The sequence below is a fragment of the Mercenaria mercenaria genome, chromosome 2 (genome assembly GCF_021730395.1).
Source record: "Mercenaria mercenaria strain notata chromosome 2, MADL_Memer_1, whole genome shotgun sequence".
In the NCBI taxonomy this organism is placed as follows: domain Eukaryota; kingdom Metazoa; phylum Mollusca; class Bivalvia; order Venerida; family Veneridae; genus Mercenaria; species Mercenaria mercenaria.
Genome location: NC_069362.1, coordinates 14,186,095 through 14,212,540, shown reverse-complemented (window position 1 = coordinate 14,212,540; position 26,446 = coordinate 14,186,095). Strand labels below are relative to the sequence as shown.

Here is a 26,446-nt window from a genome sequence, read left to right as displayed (position 1 = left end):
GATGAAAACTTGCACAAGTCTATCATGATATTAACTTGCACACCTCTTATTTTTTGGCTGGCTCCACACCCTATTTTTGAAGTTATGGCCCCTGAAATAGTAAAAACATGCACATTTTCACCTAATTATGTGCCTAGCTTAAAGTTTTTTATGTAAATTCATAAAACCTTGCTGGAGTCTTTATCATGTGACCTTGCACAATTGGCATTCTACTCGAGAATCCTAGTGCTTATTACAGAGTTATGGCCCTTGAAATAACCAAAATACTGTGAAATCATTTAATTTTGTGGTAATGAAATTTTGTGGTTTTGGTCAAAACGGCAATTTCATGGCGATATGAATTCTTGGATTTCAACTTTTGAATATAAAATGAATAGGAATTTTACTTGTTTGTTGGGATTGAATTTCGTGGATGGACTCAACCACGAAATCCATGAAAATTAGTCCCCCACGAATATTAATGATTTCACAGTAGTGGATTTTTTGTTTGTGAAGCTCATAGTTCAAAAAGTATATGGCCTAGAATAATGAAACCTTTTCATAAAATGTTTGTTGAGGCTATACCCCCTTAATATTTACCCTGCTAAATTTTTAAAATGGACTGGTCCATCATTCAGTTTGGACAGTACCACTTATTATTCAAAGGGGTGTTCACTGAAAATTTACTGACTGAATAGCGAACAGTGCAGACCAAGATTACACTGCACTGATGTGCAGGCTGATCTTGGTCTGCACTGGTCGCTAAGGCAGAATCACATGCCGGCAGCAGGCTAAAGGTTAAAACTGCAAACATTTGAATTATTGCCCCTTATTTGTGACAAATGTACCAGTGGGGGGCACACCCTGTGTCAAACAGACACATTCTAATTACCACTAGAAGTCTCGGTCTTTTTTCCACCAAACGGATAAAGACATGAATAGAAAGACCAAAATTAAGTCTTTCTTCCACAAGTAAAATGAGTATAGACTGTGCCTAGGTATTTTTCCACTAGTAATGAAATTAATTGACAGATAATACCTGGGTCTTTTTCCTATCTGTAAATAAATGAATAGATAGACTACATGGGTCTTTTAAACACCAGTAAAGAAACGAATAGACTAGGTATTTTTTCACCAGTAGAAAAATGAACAGGCAGACAATGCCAGGGTCTTTTTTCCGCCAGTAAAGAAATGAATTGACAGATAATATCTAGGTATTTGTTTCACCAGCAAAGACATGAACTGACAGATTATGCCTGGGTCTCTTTTTTTTTCCACCTCTAAAGAAATGAATAGACAGACTATATGGGTCTTCTTTCCACAAGTAAAGAAATGAGGACTACACCTGGGCATTTTTTTTCACCAATAAAAAGTAGACTAAGCCTGGGTCTTTTTCCACCAGTAAAGAAATGAATAGACAGACTATTCTTGGGTTTTTTGTCCACAAGTAGAGAAATGAACAGATAAACTGAAACAAATACTGTGAAATCATTAATATTCGTGGGGGATTAATTTTCATGGATTTCGTGGTTGAGTCAATCCACGAAATTTAATCCCAACGAACAAGTGGAACTCCCATTCATTTTATGTTCAAAAGTTGAAATCCACGAATTCATATCCCCACAAATTTGCCATTCTGACCGAAACCACGAAATTTCATGCCAACGAAATTAAATGATTTTACGGTAGTGATACTGCCTTGGTCTTTTTTCATCACTAAAGAGATGAAAAAAACTGACTGCATGTGTTTTCAGCTCGGTGAGCTATTGTGTTCACTCACCATCATATGTCCGGCCATCTATGCTTTTCTTCAAATGACATCTCCTCAGAAAATGTGTGTTGGAAGTTGATTAAACTTGGTCTGGATGTTCCTTGGGTGTTCTAGCGTCCAAAGTTGTTCTAACAGTTCCTTTTGGTTGCTCATAGGGGCAGCCAGCATGAAAAATCTTCAACCGACATCACCTAAACTGCTAGTCTGATTTTGAAATAATTTCAAATAAATTGGCCTCCTGTGACCCTCTACCAAGATTGTTCAAATTCTGTATGTATGTAGTCGAAACTTTAATATCTACTTGTGTGAAACTGCTGGCCCAACTTCAATAATTTAACACAAATGGTCCTTGTGTAGCTCTCTACCAAGATTGTTCTAATTACCCGGAGCAGTAGGAGTCGCCAGTCCACAGGCAATTATCCTGTAAACTTTGATGACTAAAAGCTAAAGCTTCTTTACTTACTGAATGGAAATCATTTTCAGTCTCAGTCATTGTGACCTTGCGCTTTGACATACTGATCCCCAAAATGATAAGGTCACCTACTGACCACAGGCAATTATCCTATGAATTAGAGATTTAACATTCCACAGTAATGGATTGAAAACTAAATGGTTTACAGACTGCCTAACAATGAGCGAAACAAAATATATTATGCTCCTCTTCTAAAGGGAGCATAAAAACATAGATTCTGCCACATTTTCCAAGTTAAAAAGTGGAATAATATTGTCAAAATATAAGGCAGAGTTGGGGAACTTTGTGTAGACTAACATTATGATCTTAAATGTTTGTATAAAGTTTCAGTCTAATTACTGATTAGGTTTCAGAAATACTGAAGAATGTCAATTCTGGGAAATTCCCAGAGTGAAAGGGGAAATAATTTTGTCAAAACAAAATTCAGAGTTATTGTAAGATTCAACAGAAGTATGGGCTCAAGAGATGAGACAAGACTGGATGGGGCAAACAGGAAAAAAGTAAGTCCTATATTAGTCTACTGTTGGGCTATTACTGTAATGATAAGCTAGGACCGACCAAAAACTTTGTGTACACAGTGAGAGTACGAAATAATGTGAAATCATTTAAAATGTCGTGATTTTGCCCAAAATAGTCATTCTGTATGGATATGAATGTATGGATATCAAATTTTGAAGATAAAATTAATAGTACCAGTTACTTGTTTATTGGGATCTGATTTTATGGACCATCAAAACAACAGACATCCTTGAAAATCTATCCCAAACAACTATTAATGACTTCACAGTTGACACACTTTTGTGACTCTTTACATTTGGCATTCATGTCCTATGGACACATTTGTAGTTTCTGTTTTCTCTGCTTTTTACCACAAATGAATCAAACTTGTTACATGTATTTTACACACATCCATGTTATAAACATGGCAGTTTACTTTTTTGCCTATTTAAAGTTCGACCATGAGAGGTCTAGAATGTGGTCTAATCAGGTCTATGGTTCCTTTTGAATACAAGAAATTTAAGGAAATTCGATTTCCATTCCCAGCTGGTAGTATTTCTTTTTCAGTTACTTTTTGTAGTAAGTTAAAAGCCATTTAGACACAAATATTGTTGTAAATTGGTTTTTCTGTTTAAAACCCTAGTTTTCATTGACTTCACATCTCTTGTTCTACAAAATGTACATTTAACTTCGACAGCCAATTTTGGGATTCATATATACAAACAGCTCCTCATAGTGAGTTAACATTTATTAAAGCCAGAAAAGACATGAAAAATGGATTTATTCCATTCTGACAGTAGCACTAAACATACTTGAATATCAGATCCCTATCAGAGTCTAAAGTCTGTAATTCTAACTTTACTGGGCACTTTAATAAACAAGACAATAGTTCTTCTGTATAGCCTATTAGAAAGTAAATCCTTAGTGCACCTGGCAATGACTTGGTTCCAAAATTAATATAAGCTCCCAGAAAGATCATGTTGTGTCGACGCTTGATGACAACTTCTGATGCGAGTTTACCCGTCCATGTACCATGCATAAAATTTCGGATAAATACATCCTCCACAGTGGTCTCACTTTTTCTTCCTTCGCCCTTTAAGTTACCTGCATAAACAACATACAAATATCAATATACAACTGTCACATTTAATTTCAAATCAAATTCAAGTGGACAAAGTTTCCAAGGCATATGTCTAACAGTTTAGACAAAATCTGAACTGGTACAAAAAACTTAACTTTCCAAGTCCAAAACGGGCCATAATTCAGCCAAATATCTCTGACGTAGTGTTCAAAGTTTCAAAGCAACATGTTAAATAGTTTTGACAAAATGTGGACTTGTATGAATAATGAACCTATTTCCACGTCCAAAAAGTGCCTTAATTCAACAAAAATACTTGACAGAGTTGTGTACTCTTGCCTACAGATAGAGACTGTTAAAATAAACAAGTGATAAAAGTTTCAAAGCCATATGTCAATTTACACAAAATATGAACTAGTATGAAAAACTTAACAAAGATTTGTAAGTTAAAAGGGGCCATAACTCAGATATCTTTGATGGAGTTATGTACTCTTGCCTAAAACTGAACATTGTGTTGGAACACACGTGTTGAAGGTTTTAAATCTATACGTCAAAAGGTTTTGACAAAATGTGAACTTGTACGAAAAACTTAACCAACGTGTGATGCCAATGCGGTGGTGAGTAGGATAACTCTCCTTATTCTTCAAATAGTCAAGCTAAAGAACATAAAACATTGGAAGAATATTAGCTCAGGATCACAACATAGCAGTTTTGGTTGCCAACAGCTACGTGTCTGTATATTAAAACAAGAGCTGTCTGTAAAACAGCACACTTGACTTTTCTCAGTGCCTGATTCTGAATTAGAGCTTTGCCAGTAAAAGGGGCATAAATCTGTCAAAATTCAAATCAGAATTATAGAGATTGTTTCTTATAGTGTAGCCTTTGCTAGTAAATAACTACTTCAAGTTTCAAGTCAATAGCTTTGATAGTAACAGAGATATTTGACTTTATCAAAAACTTTAATAAAAAAATTCTAAGTTAAAAAGGGGCATAAATCTGTCAAAATTCAAATCAGAGTTATGGGGTTGTTTCTCCTGGTGCAGACTGTGATAGTAAATAACTATATTAAGTTTCAAGTCAATAGCTCTGATAGAAACAGAGATATTCAACTTGATCAAAAACTTTACCAACAGCGATGCCGGCGCTGGGGTGAGTTAAAAATTTTTTACATCAATAAAATACAACATTATTCATTTTGAACATTTTCCTTTATTTACTACTTTCAAGTCTGATCCAATGACACACATTTTTGGAGACAAATAGGTCTAAAATTACATCAAACTTGGAGAGGTCACGAAAATGTAACTGATTCAAAGCAGTACCCACATGGGAATGGATTGAAACTTCACACACTTGTTCTCTGTCATGAAATGACATGCAGTGCATAGGTTCAATAACTCTACTTTGCATTTTTACAAAATTATGCTCCTTTTTCAACTTAGCTGTTTTTGTTAACTTTTTATATGTAAGCTGGTATCTCAGTACCCATTAATGGGAATGGATTGAAACTTCACACACTTGTTCACTGTCATGATCTGACATGCAGTGTCACACTCCATAACTCTACTTTGCATTTTTGAAAAGTCATGCCCCTTTATTGACTTTGTAGATTTTGGTTAAAGGCCTAGATTTTGGCAGTGGGCCAAGGGATTTTTGTCTTCACCAGCACAGTTGGGGGCTAATGACCATCACAGTATGGCTCCAATAAACAAGGGTCATTGTTTATTGGAGAGTCAGTCTACCTGACAAGTGTATCTATTAGTGAGAAGGGGAAACAAAGTAATTCTATAATAATTGATAACTTTTAAAGTTATTATTTTTTTTTGACATTTCTATGTAAAGAAAAATATTTGTTGATCAAACACAATAAAATAATCAGAAACTTATTTTCACAATAATGAGATAATGAGAAACTTAAAGAAACATGCAAGTTTTTATTTTTTCAAATTCTGTCTGGAGAATTGTGATATTTCTGAAAAATTTGACTTTCACTCATCTAAAGCTTGCAGAATACTGTAAATAACATTTGTCTAAATTGAAAACAGAATGTGAATTTCAAAGTTACAAAGCAAAGCATGAAAAAGTCCCTTTTTGCAACCATACTGAAAATGAAAATTGAATATAGATGGAACACAATAACTTTATATTCAAATAATGTTGATAAAATGAATACATGAAAATCAATTTCCAAATCAAAAAATATTGTTTGTCAGCACCAAGAACTTAGGAACTTTTCACTATTCTTGTGTTTTATTGTTATTATTATTTTCAATATTATTACTGTATCTTTATCATCCTATATGTAATTAGGGCTGTCATTGATTGGGTCTTAGGCGTATCGGCGATACCGATATATCAGAAGACAAATATCGACGATACATCGATATATTGATAATTAAGTTAGATTAACGACTTATTTGTTCATATGCATACTATATACCTTCCTGTAAATGCTATTTGTAGTTTTATTGCCTACTTTCCATATTTCTGTTTGATTGTGTTGTATTTGTATTTATGAAATAAAAGAAATACATAAAAATTAATAACATCTTTCATTTTTATTTTGCCTTCACTCCTTTTTTTGCATTTATCCAAATTTACAATTTTGTGAACTTTAGTTGTTTTTTAGGGTCTGAGTGTTTATTTGGGTAGTTTTTTCTCTCTGTAAAATATCGATTTTTGAAAATGGGAATCGATCATCGATCGACAAAAAAATATCGCTGATACATCGATATCGTTTCTATCGATGACAGCCCTATATGTAATATAATAATAATAATGATAACAATATCCTAATGATAATATAATAATAATAATGATAATATTTTTATTATTATTATCATTATTATAACATTAAAGTAATAGTTATTATCATCTACATAATATCAAAATAATAATAATTATTATTATCATTCCATATTTACTGAAGAAAAAATAATTTCTTTCAACTCCACTGCACACATCTTCATGGTCTAGTTGGGGTCCCTGCTGTGCTAATTGCCCTCTGATCAGTTGCTATTACATAATCGCTGATAAGCAGCTGATAAGATGGGAGTTGTATATTGGATTTGGGGGGGTACACTTATATAGTAGTGAATCTAGGCCTTTAAGGTTTTGTATGTAAGCTGGTATCTCAGTACCCACTAATGGGAATGGATTGAAACTTCACACACTTGTCCACTGTCATGAGCTGACAAGCACTGTGCAGATTCCATAACCCTGTTTCGTGTTTGTACAAAATTATGCCCCTTTTTTGACTTTTGTGTTCATTCAATTGACAACGCTGTTGAATAGTCAAGCGTTGCTGTCCTCCAACAGCTCTTGTTTACTTTTCACATTTCTTACTGGCAATGAACGGACAGACTAACTTACCGACCCTTGAATGGAAACCTTTATACCACACTAATCTTTATTAATTTTGTAGGGATAAAATACTATCAAACATGGCCAATATATTATGCCCACAAAGATTGTCAGCAAGTTTGATGAAGATTGGATGAAAACTGTTCGACTTAGACAGCTGATAAGGCTAAATTTGCAGTTTCACAAAAAAGTCACATGACTGAATACTCCCCATTTTTTGTACTTCAGTAGCAAAGTTTAATTTGAAAGATTAAGAATAGCCTAGAAAATTTCAATGGCAGTTTATCAGTGAAGAAAGAGCAAAGGTCCAGGAGTCTGATTAAATAAATTACAGTTATTTACATTCGGTGTTTGGCTGTGTGTTCCACTTATCCTTATGATTTAAGTATATTACAAAAGGTACAATACCCCAAAGCCTTAGACCACTGCACCACAGTGGAATTTTCAAAGTATGCTCTTTAAAAAAGTTATGCACAAACAAGAGTGACCGATTGTCACAAAATATGCCCGTCATCGAACTTGGCCTAATCCAAGAGTGCCTGGGGCAAGTTGGCTGGTTATCGAACTTGGCCGAAATATTATGCCCACAAACACTCAGCAAGTTGGTGAAGATCGGATGAAAACTGTTCGACTTAGAGAGCGGACAAGGCTAAATTCGCAGATTTCGAGTAAATTCAAGGGCCATAATCCAAGCGTGCCTGGGGCAAGTTGGCAGGTTATCGAACTTGGCCGAAATATTATGCCCACAAACATTGTCAGCAAGTTTAGTGAAGATAAAAACTGTTCCACTTAGAGAGCGGACAAGGCTAAATTCGCAGATTTCGAGTAATTCAAGGGCCATAATCCAAGCTTGCCTGGGGCAATTTGGCTGGTTATCAAACTTGGCTGAGATATTATACCTACAAACATTATCTGCAAGTTTGTGAAAGATCATATGAAAACTGTTTGATTTAGAGAGCGGACAAGGCTAAATTTGCTAAAAGTTTGGTGAATATCGGATGAAAACTGTTTGACTTAGAGAGCAGACATGCTTTTGGACGCCGCCAAACGGGGTTTCACATAATACGCCCCACTCTTTCAGAGACAGGTGTATAAAAAAGGTTAAACTTTTAATGACATACTTGTGTTCCAGGTCAACCATGATTTATCAACTCCTATTGCATAAGGTGGTTTGGCTTGTTCATATGTAAGTGGAATACTTTGATTCTTTGAAACTTTGTAGATTCCAGCACGCCTGTGTTTTCTGCAGAGAACAAACGATGTCTGCAGTCCTCTTGTTGCCAACTGTGGAATGGATATTTGTAGCAAACACTGCAATGTAAATTTATAAGAAGTATATATGGTGTGTCTGAATGCAATCAAATATATTCAGAGAGACTATGTAGGTACTTATTAAACATCAATATACAAAGTTGGCTGACCAAGATTTCTTACAGTATGTAAATACATCATCATGATTTAACACTGGTCTCTAAAAGTTTCTATTTAAAAGAAGATGATCAATTGAGTTTCAGCAAAATTTTTATTTTCCTGTAGTACTCTTGTTAGGTTTGTTAACAAAGCCAGATTTCTAACAGAAATATTAGTTTTATTGTCTTAAGTAACACTTTGTAATTACATATATTTAAGGAAAAGTTAGTAAACAGGAACTGTCACAGGAGACAGCACACTGAACTATTTCAATGCAGGATAGTGAAACTGGGCACATGTGAGGAAGCTGGAGCTGTCATTGAAGTGTTTAATTACTCCAATGCGGATGAAGATATTGGACAAAAGCTTAAGTCTGTGTCAAATGTTACAGTCTGTGTCTAAAAGGGAAAGAGAAGTGTATCAAAACATTAAATAAATACAAGAGGGCCATGATGGCCCTATATCGCTCACCTGTTATCATTGCACTTAAGGACAAGTCTTCAAGGTCAAAAGATCATAATAGAAATCAATCAAAAGAATTATGAGAAAATATAGTTGAAATTTTCTTTAAGTAACTTTAAAAACAAGATTTGAAAACTTTTTGTAGAGGTCCACTAGGCAATGCTACATGTCAAATATCTAAGCTCTTCTGGTTTATTTTTAGAAAATTTTGAAGATTTTTCTATGTACAATCAAGTAACCCCATGGGGCAGGGTCAATTTGACCCCAGGGGTCATGATTTGAATAAACTTTGTAAAAGTCTAATAGGCAATGCTACATGTCAAATATCTAAGATCTAGGCCTTCTGGTTTATTTTTAGAATTTTTTTTTAAGATTTTCCTATGTAAAATCAAGTGACCCCTAGGGCGGAGTCAATTTTGACCCCGGGGGACAAGGTTTGAACAAATTTTGTAGAGGTCCACTAGGCAATGCTACATGTCAAATATCTAGTCTCTAGGCCTTCTAGTTTATTTTTAGAAAATTTTTGAAGATTTTCCAATGTAAAATCAAGTGACCCCTGGGGCTGGGTCAATTTTGACCCAGGGGGTCATGATATGAACAAATTTTGTAGAGGTCCACTAGGTAATGCTACATGTGAAATATCTAAGCTCTAGGCCTTCTGGTTTATTTTTAGAAAACTTTTGAAGATTTTCTTATGTAAAGTCAAGTGACCCTAGGGCGGGGTCAATTTTGACCCCCGGGTCATAATTTGAACAACTTTAGTAGAGGTCCAATAGGCAATGCTACATGTCAAATATCTAAGCTCTAGGGCTTCTGGTTTTTGAGAAGAAGATTTTTTAAATATTTTCCTATGTAAAATCAAGTGACCCCTGGGGCGGGGTCAATTTTGACCCCGGGGGCCATGATTTGAACAAATTTTGTAGAGGTCCACTAGGCAATGCTACATGTGAAATATCTAAGCTCTAGGCCTTCTGGTTTATTTTTAGAAATTTTTTGAAGATTTTCCTATGTAAAATCAAGTGACCCCTGGGGCGGGGTCAATTTTGACCCCAGGGTCATGATTTGAACAATTTTAGTAGAGGTCCACTAGGCAATGCTACATGTCAAATATCTAAGCTCTAAGGCTTCTGGTTTTTGAGAAGAAGATTTTTTAAGATTTTCTTATGTAAAATCAAGTGACCCCTGGGGCGGGGTCAATTTTGACCCCGGGGTCATGATTTGAACAAACTTGGTAGAGGTCCACTAGGCAATGCTTCACACCAAATATCTAAGCTCTAGGGCTTCTGGTTTTTGAGAAGAAGATTTTTAAAGTTTTTCCTTTCGGTTGCCATGGCAACCAGTGTTCTGCATGGAATTCAATTCTTTGAACAATTTTGAAAGGGGGCCATCCAAGGAACATCCCTGTGAAGTTTCATCAAAATTGGCCTGTTGGTTTAGGAGGAGATGTTGTTTAAAGGAAAGTGTGGACGGACATACAACGGACGGACGTACAACGGACGGACGTACAACGGACGGACGGACGGACGGACGCCGGACGGTGAGCGATCACAATACCTCACCCTGAGCACTTTGTGCTCAGGTGAGCTAATAAAAGGGACACATTTCATGGAAATTTCTGCAAAAGTAATGCACCAGGACATTCAGCAACCATTTGAAGTTTTAATCAAATAAGTGAGATAGAACAGAAGTGCATCGCAACTTGAACCTGAAATTCTAGTAAAAAGGGGGTATAACTCATAGCATTTTGGTGCCAGCATCATGAACATTGTGTCATATGATGTTGGTGACCATGTGGAACCACCGTTTTAAGTTTGAATAAAATCCATTTAGTAACAACAGAAATATAGTGAAAAAGCATCAAAATTAAACTGAAATTCTAAGTAAAAAAAGGGACATAAGTCACTAAATATTTGTGTCAGAATCATGGACCTTGTATCATATGATGAGGACGACAATGTGGAAGAATTATTTTAAGTTTGAATCAAATTTAATAAGTAATAACACAGATAAAGTGAAGGTCACGGTGCACCAACATTAACCTGAAATTCTAAGTGAAAAGGGAGCTTAATTCATTAAATACTGGTGCCAGAGTTCTGGCCCTTGTGTCATATGATGTGAGTGATGATGTGCTACAATTATTTTAAATTTGAATCAAATCTGTTTGGTAATAACAGATAAAGAGTGACAGTGCATCAAAACATTAACCTGAAATTTTATATAACAAGAGCTCGTTGAACACGAAATGCCCCCCTTGATGCATTCAGTAATTGCACAAGGAATAGAAATTATATGCTCACTGTCAACAAAAGTTCTACCATTCTGGTTTAATCTGACCTTGACCTTTAACCTATTAACCTAACAAGAGATTACAGAGTGATCTTGGCGCCATCCACTGAGCCATTTTTTAATGTTCCAAATTTCAAGACTAGCTCAAGTTCAAAATCAATGTCAAATTTCATTTCGATACAAAACAATGTGTATGTGGTCCAAATTTGAAAGCTGTGGCTTGAGAAATGTGAAAGCACGTCACTAGATCAATTTCAAGGTCAAAGTTCATTTCGGTAGACAGAACTATGCATGTGCTTCAAATTTAAAGGCTGTAGCTTGAGAAATGTGAAAGTAGGTAATAGGTAAAAATCAATGTCAAATTTCAATTCAGAACAAAAATATGCATGCGGTCCAAATTTGAAGCCTGTAGCTTCAGAAATGTGAAAGTAGGTCACTATGTCAATCTCAAGATCAAAGTTCATTTCGGTAAACAAAACTATACATGTGGTTCAAATTTGAAGGCTGTAGCTTGAGAAATGTGAAAGTAGGTCACTAGGTCAAAATCAAGGTCAAATTTTATTTCGGAACACAAAACTATGCAAGTGGTTCAAATTTGAAGCCTGTACCTTCAGAAATGTGAAAGTAGGTCACTAGGTCAATCTCAAGATCAAAGTTCATTTCAGTACTCAAAACTATGCTTGTGGTTCAAATTTGAAGGCTGTAGCTTCAGAAATGTGCAAGTAGGTCACTAGGTCAAAATCAAGGTCAAATTTTATTTTGGAACAAAAAACTATGCATGTGGTCCAAATTTGAAGCCTGTACCTTCAAAAATGTTAAAGTAGGTCACTAGGTCAATGACAAGGTCAAAGTTTTTTTTGGTACACAAACCTATGCATGTGGTCCAAATTTGAAGGCTGTAGCTACAGAAATGTGAAAGTAGGTCACTAGGTCAAGATCAAGGTCAACTCATGTCAAGGTTCGTCTTGCCACTCAAAACTATACATGTGGTCCAAATTTGAATTATGTAAGTTATGGACATGAAGGTTCTAAGTTTTCCCCTATATAAGTCTATGTAAACCATGTGACCCCCAGGGCAGAGCCATATTTGACCCTAGGGGAATAATTTGAACAGTCTTAGTAGAGGACCACTAGATGATGTCATATACAAAATATCAAAGCCCTAGGCCCTGTGGTTTTGGACAAGAGGTTTTTCAAAGTTTTTTCCTATATAAGTCTATATAAACCATGTGACCCCCGGGGTGGGGCCATATGTGACCCCAGGGAAATAATCTGAACAATCTTGGTAGAGGAGCACCAGATTTTGCTACATACCAAATATCAAAGCCCGAGGCCCTATGGTTTTGGACAAGAAGATCAGAAACCGTTTAACTGTTCCTGGCCAATGTGACCTTGACCTTTGACCTAATGACCTCAAAATCAATAGGGGTCATCTGCTATGTAGCCAACCAAACTATCAATTTTGCTGACACTAGGCTCAAGCGTTCTCGAGTTATTGCCTGGAAACCATTTTACTGTTCCTGGTCACTGTGACCTTGACCTTTGACATACTGACCTCAAAATCAATAGGGGTCATCTGCTGGTCATTACCAACCTCCCTATCAACTTTCGTGACCCTAGGCCTAAGCGTTCTTGAGTTATCATCCGGAAACCGTTTTACTGTTCAGGGTCACTGTGACCTTGACCTTTAACATACGGACCTCAAAATCAATAGGGGTCATCTGCTGGTCATTACCAACCTCCCTATCAACTTTCATGATCCTAGGCCCAAGTGTTCTTGAGTTATCATCCGGAAACCGTTTTACTATTCAGGGGCACTGTGACCTTGACCTCTGACATACATACCTCAAAATCAATAGGGGTCATCTGCTGGTGATGACCAACCTCCCTATCAACTTTCATGATCCTAGGCCCAAGCGTTCTTGAGTTATCATCCGGAAACGGATTGGTCTACATTCCGACCGACCGACAGACCGACCTACCGACCGACCGACATCTGAAAAACAATATACCCCTCCTTCTTCGAAGGGGGGCATAAAAAGGGGGGATGATTCATGAAATACTGGTGCCAGAGTTATGACCCTTGTATCATATGATGCGAGTGATGATGTCAAACAATTGTTTTAAGTTTGAATCAAATCCATTTAGTAATAACTGAGATAGAGTTAAAGTGCACCAAAACTTTAACCTAAAATTTCAAGTAACTAGAGGGCCATGATGGCCCTATATATTGCTCATTTGAGTTGATCTGGCCTACTGACCTAGTTTTTTTACCTTACATGAGCCAGTTTCAAACTCAACCTAGAGATCATCAAGACAAACATTCTGACCAAGTTTCATTAAGATTGGGTCACAAATGTGGCCTCTAGAGTGTTCACAAGGTTTTTCTTTGATCTGGCCTACTGACCTTGTTTTTGATCCCACATGACCCGGTTTCAATCTTGGCCTAGAGATCATTTAGACAAACATTCTGACTAAGTTTCATAAAGATTGGGTCATAAATGTGGCCTCTAGAGTGTTCTCAAGCTTTTCTCTTGATCTGGCCTACTGACCTAGTTTTTGACCCAACATGCCCCAGTTTCAAACTTGACCTAGAGATCATCAAGACAAACATCCTGACCAAGTTTCATAAAGATTGGGTAACAAATGTGGCCTCTAGAGTGTTCTCAAGCTTTTCTTTTGATCTGGCCTACTGACCTAGTTTTTGACCCAACATGCCCCAGTTTCGAACTCAGGGCACTAGACAACTTTTGGGGACAGGTACCCATACCCTCAGGAAGGGAAATTTTTCGGCATTTTAAGACGAAAAGGGGAAGTTTAAGCCATGTATATGTAACTACTTTTCACACTTATTAATACTGTTTTCAATCATTCCTAACTGATGTGACTATATTGCAACAGTAATCTTCCTTAGAGGCACCATATAATATTCAAAGAAAGGGTTCATATCTATTTGTATCAAACAACCTATCATCAGGGGAATTTTCTTCTGAGAAAGGGGAAAAAACATATTATTTTAGGAGGGGAATGGTACCCATATTCGGCCCCAAAAATGGCCGAACGAGTGCCCTGGAACTTGACCTAGAGATCATCAAGACAAACATTCTAACCAAGTTTCATAAAGCTTGCATCGCAAGTGTGGCCTCTAGAGTGTTCACAAGCTTTTCCTTTGATCTGGCCCACTGACCTAGTTTTTGACCCCACATGCCCCAGTTTCAAACTTGACTTAGAGATCATCAAGACAAACATTCTGACCAAGTTTGGTCACAAATTTGGCCTCTAGAGTGTTCACAAGCTTTTCCTTTGATCTGGCCTATTGACCTAGTGTTTGACCCCACATGACCCAGATTCCAACTTGACCTAGAGATTATCAAGACAAACATTCTGACCAAGTTTCATTAAGACTGGGTCACAAATGTGGCCTCTAGAGTGTTCACAAGCTTTTCCTTTGATCCGGCCTACTAACCTAGTTTTTGACCCAACATGACCCAGTTTCGATCTTGACCTAGAGATCATCAAGACTAATATTCTGACCAAGTTTCATAAAGATTGGGCCAAAAATGTGGCCTCTAGATTGTTCACAAGGCAAATGTTGACGCACGGCGCACGCTGAACAATGACCAGTCACAATAGCTCACCTTGATCACTTTGTGCTCTGGTGAGCTAAAAAGAGGGCATGATTCATGAAAAACTGGTGCCAGAGTTATGGACCTTGTGTCATATGATATGGGTGATGATATGGAACAACTATTTTAAATTTGAATCAAATCCATAGAGTAATAACTGAGAAAGAGTGAAAGTGCACCAAAACTTTAACCTGAAATTCTAAGTAAAAAGGGGGGAAAATTCATGAAATATTGGTGTGAGAGTTATGGCCCTTATGTCAGATGATGTGGGTGATGATCAGGAATAAACATTTTAAGTTTAAAGCAAATCCATCAGGTAATTACAGAGATAAGGAGAAAAAAGAGAAAGTGCATAAAAACTAAAACCAAGTTGGGGACGCGGAAAGATGCCGACGCCGGGGCGACTAGAATAGCTCTCCATATACTTCATATAGTCAAGCTAAAAACGTGAATTTCTTTTCATATCAAAAGAATATTGGATTTCACATTTCCAATTCAAAGTAAATAGGATATTTCAACAAAATTAATAGGCAAATGTTAGAACTTTTTTGAAAACCAAAATAAACAAAAGGAAGATAATAATAACTTTGACTTTGAGAACTTTAACTTCTTTTAACTGTTCAAATCATCTATACTACAAAACTAATTCAATGCAGGCTTACAACTGCATTCTTAATATGCTAAAGAAGTTAAAGTTGGCCAACTTGATTAGAAACATCAAATTTTAACAAGAGCTGTTTATTTGCCGCCATCTCAATGATAGCCTGTCAGGGCTCACTGGAAGTGTAATTTTCAGTCTCAAGGATACTGTGACACTGACCCTTAACCCTTACCCTGCTAAATTTCTACGATGAACTTGTCTATCTATCAATATGGACAGTGCCATTAACTGTTAAACAAGAGCTCTGCCAAGCAGGGCAATATACGCCTGAATGGTTATATCAGGAGGATGGGAGCAAAAATTTAAAGAACTTGACTGTTGAAGCCCAAAGGACAGGAAGAATAATGGGAAGAATTTTTTCAAAAATTCTAAGTCGACAGAAAAAAAAAAATTCTAAGTCCACAAAAAAAATCCTTACCAGGTACAGATATGTCAAAACACACCTAAAAATTGGAGGTACCATCCATGGAGGTACCATCCATGTTGTACCACAGAAAAGTGGTCTCGGTTTTTCCCTACAGCCAATAATAAAAAAGTTACAAAATAAGCTATTTATAGTAACATAAAAGGGAAGTAATTCAACAAGAGGACCATGATGGTCCTGAATCGCTCACCTCTTCCCACATGACCCAGTTTTGAGTATGACATCGTTTTTTCTATTATTTGACATAGTGACCTAGTTTTTGAGCTCATGTGACCCAGTTTTGAACTTGACCTAGATATTATCAAGATAAAAATTCTGACCAATTTTCATGAAGATCCACTGAAAAATATGGTCTCTAGGTTTTTCTATTATTTCACCTATTGACCTAGTTTTCGAAGGTACGTGACCCTGTTTTGAACTTTACCTAGATATCATCAAGGTAAACATTCTCACTAATTTTCATGAAGATCTCATGAAAAATATGGCCTCTAGACAGGTCACAAGGTTTTTCTATTTTTATACCTACTGGCCTAGTTTTTGACCACACATGACCCAGTTTCGAAACTGACCTAGATATCATCAAGGTGAACATTCAGATCAATTTTCATGAAGATCCATTGAAAAATATGGCCTCTAGAGAGGTCAAAAGATTTTAATAATTTTAGACCTACTGACCTAGTTTTTAACCAGTTGATTCAGTTTCAAACTTGACTTGCTAGATATCATCAAGATGAACATTCAGACCAATTTTCATACAGATCCCATGAAAAGTATGACCTCTAGACAGGTCACAAGGTTTTTTATTATTTGACCTACTGACCTAGTTTTTTATGGCACGTGACCCAGTTTCAAACTTAAACTAGATAACATCAAGGTGAATATTCTGACCAATTTTTATGGAGATCCATTCATAAGTATGGCCTCTAGAGAGGTCACAAGGTTTTTCTATTTTTAGACCTACTGACCTAGTTTTTGACCGCACATGACCCTGTTTCGAACTTGACCTAGATATTATTAAGATTAACATTCAGACCAATTTTCATACAGATCCAATGAAAAATATGGCCTTTACAGAGGTCACAAGGTTTTTCTATTATCTGACCTACTGACCTAGTTTTTGATGGCACGTGACCCACTTTCGAACTTGATCTAGATATCATCAAGATGAACATTCAGATTAACTTTCATACAGATCCCATGAAAAATATGGCCTCTAGAGTGGTCACAAGGTTTTTCTATTATTTGACCTACTGACCTAGTTTTTGATGGCACGTGACCCACTTTCGAACTTGACCTAGATATCATCAAGGTGAACGTTCTGACCAATTTTCATGAAGATGTCACGAAATATATGGCCTCTAGAGAGGTCACAAGGTTTTTCTATTTTTAGACCTACTGACCTAGTTTTTGAAGGCACGTGACCCAGTTTCGAACTTGACCTAGATATCATCAAGATGAACATTCAGACCAATTTTCATACAGATCCCATGAAAAATATGGCCTTTAGAGAGGTCACAAGGTTTTGCTATTATTTGACCTACTGACCTAGTTTTTGATGGCACGTGACCGAGTTTCGAACTTGACCTAGATATCATCAAGGTGAACGTTCTGACCAATTTTCATGAAGATCTTTTGAAATATATGGCCTCTAGAGAGGTCACATTTTTTTTCTATTTTTAGACCTACTGACCTAGTTTTTGAAGGCACGTGACCCAGTTTCGAACTTGACCTAGATATCATCAAGATGAACATTCTGACCAAATTTCATAAAGATCCCATGAAAAATGTGACCTCTAGAGTGGTCACAATGTTTTTCTATTTTTAGACCTACTGACCTAGTTTTTGACCGCACGTGACCTAGTTTCGAACTTGGCCTAGATATCATCAAGATGAACATTCTGACCAACTTTCATGAAGATCCCATGAAAAATGTGACCTCTAGAGTGGTCACAAGGCTTTTCTATTTTTAGACCTACTGACCTAGTTTTTGACCGCACGTGACCCAGTTTCGAACTTGACCTAGATATCATCAAGATGAACATTCTGACCAATTTTCATAAAGATCCCATGAAAAATGTGACCTCTAGAGTGGTCACAAGCAAAAAGTTTACGGACGGACGGACGGACGCACGCACGCACGCACGGACGGACGACGGACGACGGACACTGCGCGATCACAAAAGCTCACCTTGTCACTTTGTGACAGGTGAGCTAATAAAAAAAATCATTGTAAGTCAGGGATCTGTCAAAAAAAAAAAACACAAGAGCACCGCAATGCAGAGCAATATACACATAAAACAAAGTCATATGACCTTTGACCCCCTAAGTGTGATCTTGACCTTAAAGCGAGCCATCCGAAACATGCACTCTGCATGTTGTCTCGATGTGGTAAACATTTGTGCCAAGTTTCTTTAAAATCCTTCAAGCAGTTCAAGAGTTACAGAGCGGACACGAAAAAAGCCATATGACCTTTGACCCCCTAAGTGTGACCTTGACCTGAAAGGGAGCCATCCAAAACATGCACTCTGCATGTCATCTCGATGTGGTGAACATTTGTGCCAAGTGTCTTTGAAATTTTCAAGGGGTTCAAGAGTTACAGAGCGGACACAAAATGGCTAATGGACAGATGGACACTGGCGTCATAATATAATACGTCCCTTTGGGCATATAAAGGTACTGACTGAATGGTGAACAATGCAGACCATGATCAGACTGCATGGATGTACAGGCTGATCTTGGTCTGCACTGGTTGCAAAGGCAGAATATCACTTGCCGCCAGCAGGCTAAGGGTTTTAAACAACTGGATCACTAGCAGTGTTTTTCTTAAGTTTTGGGGGAATGGTGGCGGGCCCATAAAGAGGGGAAAAAAGCGCCGTAACCACTAAAACAGGGGAAAGATTGCATCATGATAAAAGGCTTAAAAGCAATATTTTTCATAAATTTGTTACACTAAAAAAGAAGATGATTTAAAAGCACATTGTCTCATGTTTTAAATGGTACAGTTTACATTATCATGTATAATAATAATAAAGACTTTATTTAACGAGGCTACATATTCGCCAAAACGATCTTCCATATGTGCCTCAACATTTTTACAACATTTACATCAAATAACAGTAGCAATAATATTAAATACAGAATTAAATAATTACAAAATGAAATAAACACAAAATGTTAATCAGTAGTAAGAAAAATCACAGAAACAAAATTACAAACATAATTATATATAAGCATGGAATAATAATTTTGAATGAAGGAAAGTTAGCCAGAGTACTTCCACTTTAAATAAGCTTTTTTGAAATTTTCAGTATTTTCAGACTGGCATACAAAGAGAGGTATATTATTCCAAATTTTGGTTCCATGTATCTAGAAAGGGTTTTGTTGGTTGGGACATGAAAAAAAAAATTCTCGAGGGGATTTTTTTCAGAAATAGGGGAAACCCAAAAAAATCACTGACTAGCATCATCTACAGACTATAGAAAATCAGGCTACAAAGTTTCATGATTACAGGCCAAAGCATTCTACAGACTACAGTTACAAAACTTTGACATAAACCTCTGACCTCCTGTCTAACAAAAGGGCCATGAGGACCCTAGTCCAACAAATTTGACGCAATCCTAGGACATATTGAGATAATTTTTTCATATGCCCAATTTCCCCACTCATGTCAAACACTCGAGAAACCAAAAGAGCCCAGGAAATTTCCAATAAAATTTTCATCGCTTCTGACACTTGCTGACATGCTATAGGTTTAAATGCTGATTATGTCACGATTTGGCCATAAATTCAAATAAAACTTACATACATGTATACAAAGGGGAATCAATTACTCATTGATTTATGTAAAAGTTATCAAATAATTTCCAAAGTTACAATAATTTCCAAAAATTACGAATTTTCTGGTGATTTAAACCAATGTATCTACTGTACACGATCAACATTTATCGTGTCTACACAGCCAATGCGCAAGCGATAAAACCAATAACTTATCATGACTGTGTACTTTGATTTATCTTCCACTATTTTGGCCGTTCAAAGTTTTGATGTTTATATTGCCCTGTCATATATATAAAACAATCTAAACATAGAATTATTTCAACTATGAGGACCCTAGATTGTAAACCTTAGTTTCACAGCTGGATTGAACAATTTTGGAAGATGGTCACCCAAAGAACATTTCTGTGAAATTGTTTCAAAATCGAGGCATCAGTTTCCGAGGAGAAAATTTTCCATTATTATAGATATAAAGTGAAAACTAGCCCAGCTCCAAGTGACCATATTTTGGGGCAAATCAAAAATTAAAAGTTTCCTTTGTGATCCACTATTGATGATATGACTGTAGCGTACATTCAATGCAATGTGTTTTCCCTTACAAACACCGGTCATGCCTGTAGCCAGTATGAGAAGTCACAAATTAAAATTATGTGAGGTCTCTTTTCCATACACTACATCAAAGAGCTATAAAAACTAGAACTATCACTAAAGGTGATGGATGTACCCCCACACGCACTGACATTTATTGCAATTTGACGCACACAAGATTGCATAATTATGTGGACTGTATGTATATAGACGGTATGTATACAGTATAGTAACAAAAAACAAAGTCTCATAACTCTGCAGAATATTTATGTTAAAGAACGTAAGATGCACAATGCACTTTGTAACTAGGGTTGGTACTGATCACTTGTGTGAAGTTTCATTAACTTGTGTGCAAGGGTTCAGAAAATTAAAAGAACGTTATATGCACCATGCACAACTACTGTTGTTATTGATCACTTGTGTGAAGTTTCATTAAACTGTGTCAAAGGGACGAGGAGAATTGGTGCACCCAAGATTCTGTTCACGGACGGACAGACAACCTGAAACCAAGTGGATGAGGAGAGATTTACAAAGTTTTATATTATTCAAATTGCTTTATTTTATTAGTTCTATATTATTATTACAGCCTGTGCTAATCTGTGAATGTACATTATGTAATAGTGTTGAATAAACCAGTACTGACCACCCAAGAGTGACCATAGTATTGAATCGACCAGTATTGACCGGTTTTAACCAGTATTGACCGCTGGCCAGGACAATACCCATATTGACCGGCTTTTTGCCAACATTGATTTAGGCCAGCGACTGGTTCTTTTTGACAACCCTGCGGTGTAATACTTTAATAATTTAAGTGTCTGTTGATTTGATCACAAAATGTTTGATAAAAAGTTTTATCTTATTCAAAACTTTGAAAATAAGCGCATCAAAAGAAAAAAACAAACAAACAAAAAATAGAAAGAAACAGAAAATCCTCCTTGTTAAATCGATCATTTTTAAAGCAAAAAGTTCTTAAAACAAACAAAAACTTATGTATATTTTTGGCAGTGGCTAGGTAGCCGGTTCCGGCTACCTAGACTAAAGGTCTAGGTAGCCGGTTCTATTATATATGTACATATCATATATGAACACAGAAGTCAAGGTAGCCGGCTTTAATAAACTTTGTTATAAAGGATCATTATGTAAGTTAAATAAATTACAATTTTGTGACTTATTATTTACTAAAAATATGTGATTTACCTGTTTATTTCGCCGTATTTACGCACTCGTATGATATCGGCCCATATTATGTTATGTTTATCATTAAATGATCAAAGTGTCGTTATCGTCGTCGGCGTGTTTAAATGGCATGTTTATTAATTAAAAGTAAACTTTTAATAAAATTTTGTAGTTTGTTGTAAATTGAAAAAAAAAAATAAATATTAAAAATTGATAGATGATTTCAATTGCCGGCGATCCTTTAGAATTTAGTCTTTTGATATGTACATGTAATTATACATCTCACATTTATCACGCTACCTTAGAATAAATGTTCAAACAAACAATTAGAACCAATCAAGATCATTGACTTATAGACAAACCGGCGAAGAAATTAATAAGTAATTAGTTAATTAATTAAAGACGCACATAGAAGTGCGAAAGAGATGATTACTTAAAATGTTCACTAAAAAAAGGAATAGGAAATGATCAAACGCCATTATGTTCAGTAGAGCCGCATCATTTTATGTACGATGATACTCTTTGTTTTATCTTTTCTTAACTGTTTGTTTTGTTTTCTTTAAAGATTGAATCACTGTATCTTGAATATGTATTGAGTACATTCTAACATAACAAAATTTCCGCCGATATGATATAAGTGCGTAAATACGGCAAATTAACAGGTATTTAACACAAATAATAAACAATAAATCACAAGAAATGTATTTTATTTAACTAATATAATGATCCTTATAATCGTTTATAGATACAGTTTATTAAAGCCGGCTACCTTTACTTACATGTTTCATATACGATATGTATATAGAGCCGGCTACCTAGACCTTTAGTCTAGGTAGCCGGAACCGGCTACGTAGACTAAAGGTCTAGGTAGCCGGAACCGGCTACCTAGCCACTGCCTATATTTTTAGCTTAAAATATACTTATTTGAAAGAAAACACCTACTTAATTTATCATACTTCGATTTTTTTTCAAAAAGGGGGGCCGAAATGACCAATTTGAAATCGCCGAGGGGGACAAAATGACCAAATCGGGGACGAGTTGACTGGGGGGCGAGATGACTAGGGGATGAGTTGACTGTAAATCAGATTATCTCCCGTTGTCATTCTGTGTATTTTATACTTCTTTGAATAGTCACTTGAATTTCTGAAGCCAGGTTAAACCTAACCCCTACCTTTTGTCAGTATATTTTGGTGTGTGTACCTACTGTATGGAATTTTCTCTATTGAAAAAAAAAGGTGTTCCCTATTGTAGTATTGACCCTAAAAATATCACCCATAAACATCTAGAATTCGTTTGAACAACGTCAAAAAGTATTGTACTATATATAAGTAATGAAATTCAATCTGGACAAATGAGTTTTAACAAATTGATCAGCAGGTATAATGTAAGCATGGCTAAAAAGACATTTTTATATATTTTTACCTTCCTGGCTGGTATAATGGCAGCCATATTGGTTAATGAATTTAAGTAAGCCATGATTTGATTGGATGATTGCTTTCTATAGGCCAATCATATTGTCTGTTTCTAAATGTAATGCTGACAACTTCTTCCATGTTGTTTCGTGTCAGAAAATAAGCCGAAAACTAAGAACAATTTAACTGAGTGTGTTTATTTCAAAGAACAGCTACTATCGAATATAGAGTAAGACTGTACCTTTTATTCTTGGCAAACTATATGATTATCAAAATACTTGTTATATTTGCCATTTAGTAGAATAATTGCCAGATGTTGACTTTTGAACTTCTGCTTTACTTTGTGGGTGGGGTAGAGATGTTATGCGTACATGTTTTCATTTACCAGCAATCATAAGGCAGTTATGACTGAATTGCATGGTATATCAAGTGGCAGCCATAGCTTTAAATAATCTCCAGAAAAACACTTAAAGTTGAGGTAGAGAAGTTAAATTTATAAACCAGAACTTTACAGACAGAAGTGTGGCCCCTTCTTGCGATACTTTTTTTCGAAATTCGAGCATACTTCAGTAAATTGACAATTGTTTTTAAGAATAATATATGCTGTTCAAGTTCCATGTAATACAACTCTTTCTTTCTATGATTTGATGGTGTTCAAATTTCAGAATGAATGAAAATATTGGTTATCCATCAAATCCTTTATTTATATAAATGCTTCACCATATCAAAGAGCTATAAAAATAAATAGATAGGCAACTTAAAAGGCGTATAGAGCAAATCTCGCCAACATCCCGTGATAACTAATGAGATCTCGTTTACCGGACATGGCGCGTTCTCCTCGCATCATTTTGTATGCGAAAGCAATTATTCATCAGTAAATTAATTATCACCGTATGACCACGCTTCTTTTGATAGTAAGAAATGTGTACTCTGTGTCTTAAGACTATTTCACATTAAACTAATGTTGTTTCAGAAGCTAACATGTATTTTAAATGTAGTTTTAAAGGTACAAATTGTAACTCCATGCTCGCCGATGTTTGTTTTTACTAAGATAACGCCGATTCACACTCTGACACGAGATCACGCGAGATTACAGCCAGTTGCCATTCTGTGTATTTTATACTTCTTTGACCATATGTATTCTAGTTTTGGCTATGATGAAGTTAAACAATTCATTTTAGTAGGTTGTTTCTAATCCCTATACTTTACCTGTACCATACATTCTTATTTGGGAATCGTCGTTTGTGTACAGTGAATGGTAGAAATAAAGTTTTTCAATCTAATTTTATCATGTTTATAGTTGCCTTTTTGTTCTAGTATCAGATTTTTCCCGTCGCACGGCCTCTGATCATTGAGCCATTCTCTTCCATCAGAGGTTTGTCAAAATCCCAAGACGAAACCTCTGATTTCTTTCTTTTGTTTGTTTGGAGAGCACTCGCACTCGTGATTACTACAGGGAGTGGTTTCAGCCAATCGGTGTAAAATGACCCTATTTGGCATATCAAAATTTGGAACTTTCAACAATATCTAAGTTCTTGCTAACAATGTATAAAGAGATATTGCATGACTGGAATTAATTAAGACAGATTCCTCTAATCGCAGGGGTGTAAAATTCCACTCGCCAGCTCTCATTGGCAATTTAAAGTCAGACAAAAAACTTCCTGTATACTGATAATAATCGACCGACTGGGCAAGTGCTTTTTATGACACAGCATTTCCAAAATTCGTCTTTATATGTTCTGAATTACCTCGCTAAAAATGTTAATATTATTCAAGTTCAACTTGGTAGATACTTTAAAATTCAATCGCACAATGATCATGAGGTGCGGGTAAGTTTGGCGTTTACGACAAGACTGTGGTTCACTTGTCAGTTGTTTAATCCTAATCTTTACCATAAATATACATAAGCCAGTCTGGACATGAAGATACTTTGTCAGCGTTTATGTAATTATTTCCACCACTTTATATCTCATAATAGGTGGGCTTGATTGTGTACCCAGTTTTTACGATTTTGCCAAGTAAATTGATTTGCACTTGTTTCAGTTGGGCTAGTTTTACGTGCATCAATTTGTTCAGATGCACAACCTTGTCTGAATATGACCATAAGGAATGGGCTGTGACCATTTTGACCAGAGTTATGGTCCTTTGTTAATTTCACTATATGTGGTATAGTGAAGAAATTTTGTGTATTCAACTCTGTATACTCTTTGAAGGAATGGATTTAAAGTTGCTTAGATCAATAACCTTTATACAAAATTATGCAGTATGTAGGGACATCCATGTCCTATGGACACAATTCTAGCTGAACATAAAATCTACAATGGAACAAAACTTATTATGAGATTATAAAAAAAATATCATTTATATCAAACAGTATTTCATCTGCTCTGTAAAATAATTCCCCTTTTTAGGTAAAAATTCTCCTACCAAAGTGCGCCATCACCCTTTCCCAAAGACTTGACAGAAGTTTTTGCATATCCTGTACTGTCATTGTCAGGATCTAAAGGGCTTTTGAGGAGGTGAATTTTGATACCACTGAGTCACAATTGTAGCATCCGATTGTTTTGAAATAAGTTTGCATTTTGAGAACAGACATCAATTGAGTTTTTTCTGACCAATCTTAATGAAACTTTGTCAGAATGTGTTACATGTACTTAGTAAAATCTTGGGCAACTTTGAAACTGGGTCATCTGGGGTCAAAAAGTTAAACTAAGTCATTAGTTTAAAACACAGGGAAAAAATGAACACTTTAGAAGCTGCATTTCCTGCTTGATCATTATAAAACTTTTACAGAATGAAAACTAGGTCAGAATTGAAACTGGATTATCCATGGCAAAAAACTAGGTCACAAGGTCAGATACTAAGATAATACATAAAACCTGTAATACTTGGGAGGCTATATTTTCTACATGATCTTCATGAGACTTTACCAAAATTGTCTATTTTAAAATCTAGGATGAATTTATAAATCATTTAAACAAATGGGTCCTCCGGGTAAAAAAATAAGGTATCTATGTAAAATCATTGAACAAGTCTCGATTGACATAAATCATGGTCATTTATAATGATTGTTTTGATGAAATCTAAACCAAATTAGTTACTAGGTTATCTGGGGTCTTCAGGGCACTTTTGTTTTTCATGCATTAAATTGTAAGACTTCTATTAATCAAAATTTAACAATGTGATTTTATTTTTTCAGATACAGATTGATCAAAAATGTTTCTGTGGGACTGGTTGACAGGAATGCTCAGTTTTCTAGGTAGGTACTTGCTTCACAATAACAGTTCACTATGCAGGGTAGTTTGTTTTGGGTTTAACGCCGTTTTTTCAACAGTATTTCAGTCATGTAATGGCGGGCAGTTAACCTAACCAGTGTTCCTGGATTCTGTACCAGTACAAACCTGTTTTCCGCAAGTAACTGCCAACTTCCCCACATGAATTATCAGGACGAATGATTTCAGACACA

The 26,446-nt window shown here is 35.9% G+C and overlaps 1 protein-coding gene across 2 annotated transcripts; it reads right to left on the bottom strand.

The window, feature by feature from the left end:
- Nucleotides 1-3,450: 3,450 nt before the first annotated feature.
- LOC123563251 (28S ribosomal protein S24, mitochondrial-like) lies at nt 3,451-23,037 on the bottom strand. Of its 2 annotated transcripts, none has more exons than XM_045355942.2 (3): nt 22,991-23,037; nt 8,283-8,472; nt 3,451-3,824 (listed from the first exon to the last, which is right to left on the bottom strand). In XM_045355942.2, exons 1-3 carry the CDS (start codon nt 23,015-23,017, stop codon nt 3,523-3,525), a joined length of 519 nt encoding a protein of 172 aa, XP_045211877.2. In that variant the 5' UTR covers nt 23,018-23,037; the 3' UTR covers nt 3,451-3,522. The 2 variants fall into 2 exon arrangements, with proteins under 2 accessions (XP_045211877.2, XP_053386428.1); XM_053530453.1 differs by lacking the exon at nt 22,991-23,037 and adding an exon at nt 18,343-18,399.
- Nucleotides 23,038-26,446: the final 3,409 nt, after the last annotated feature.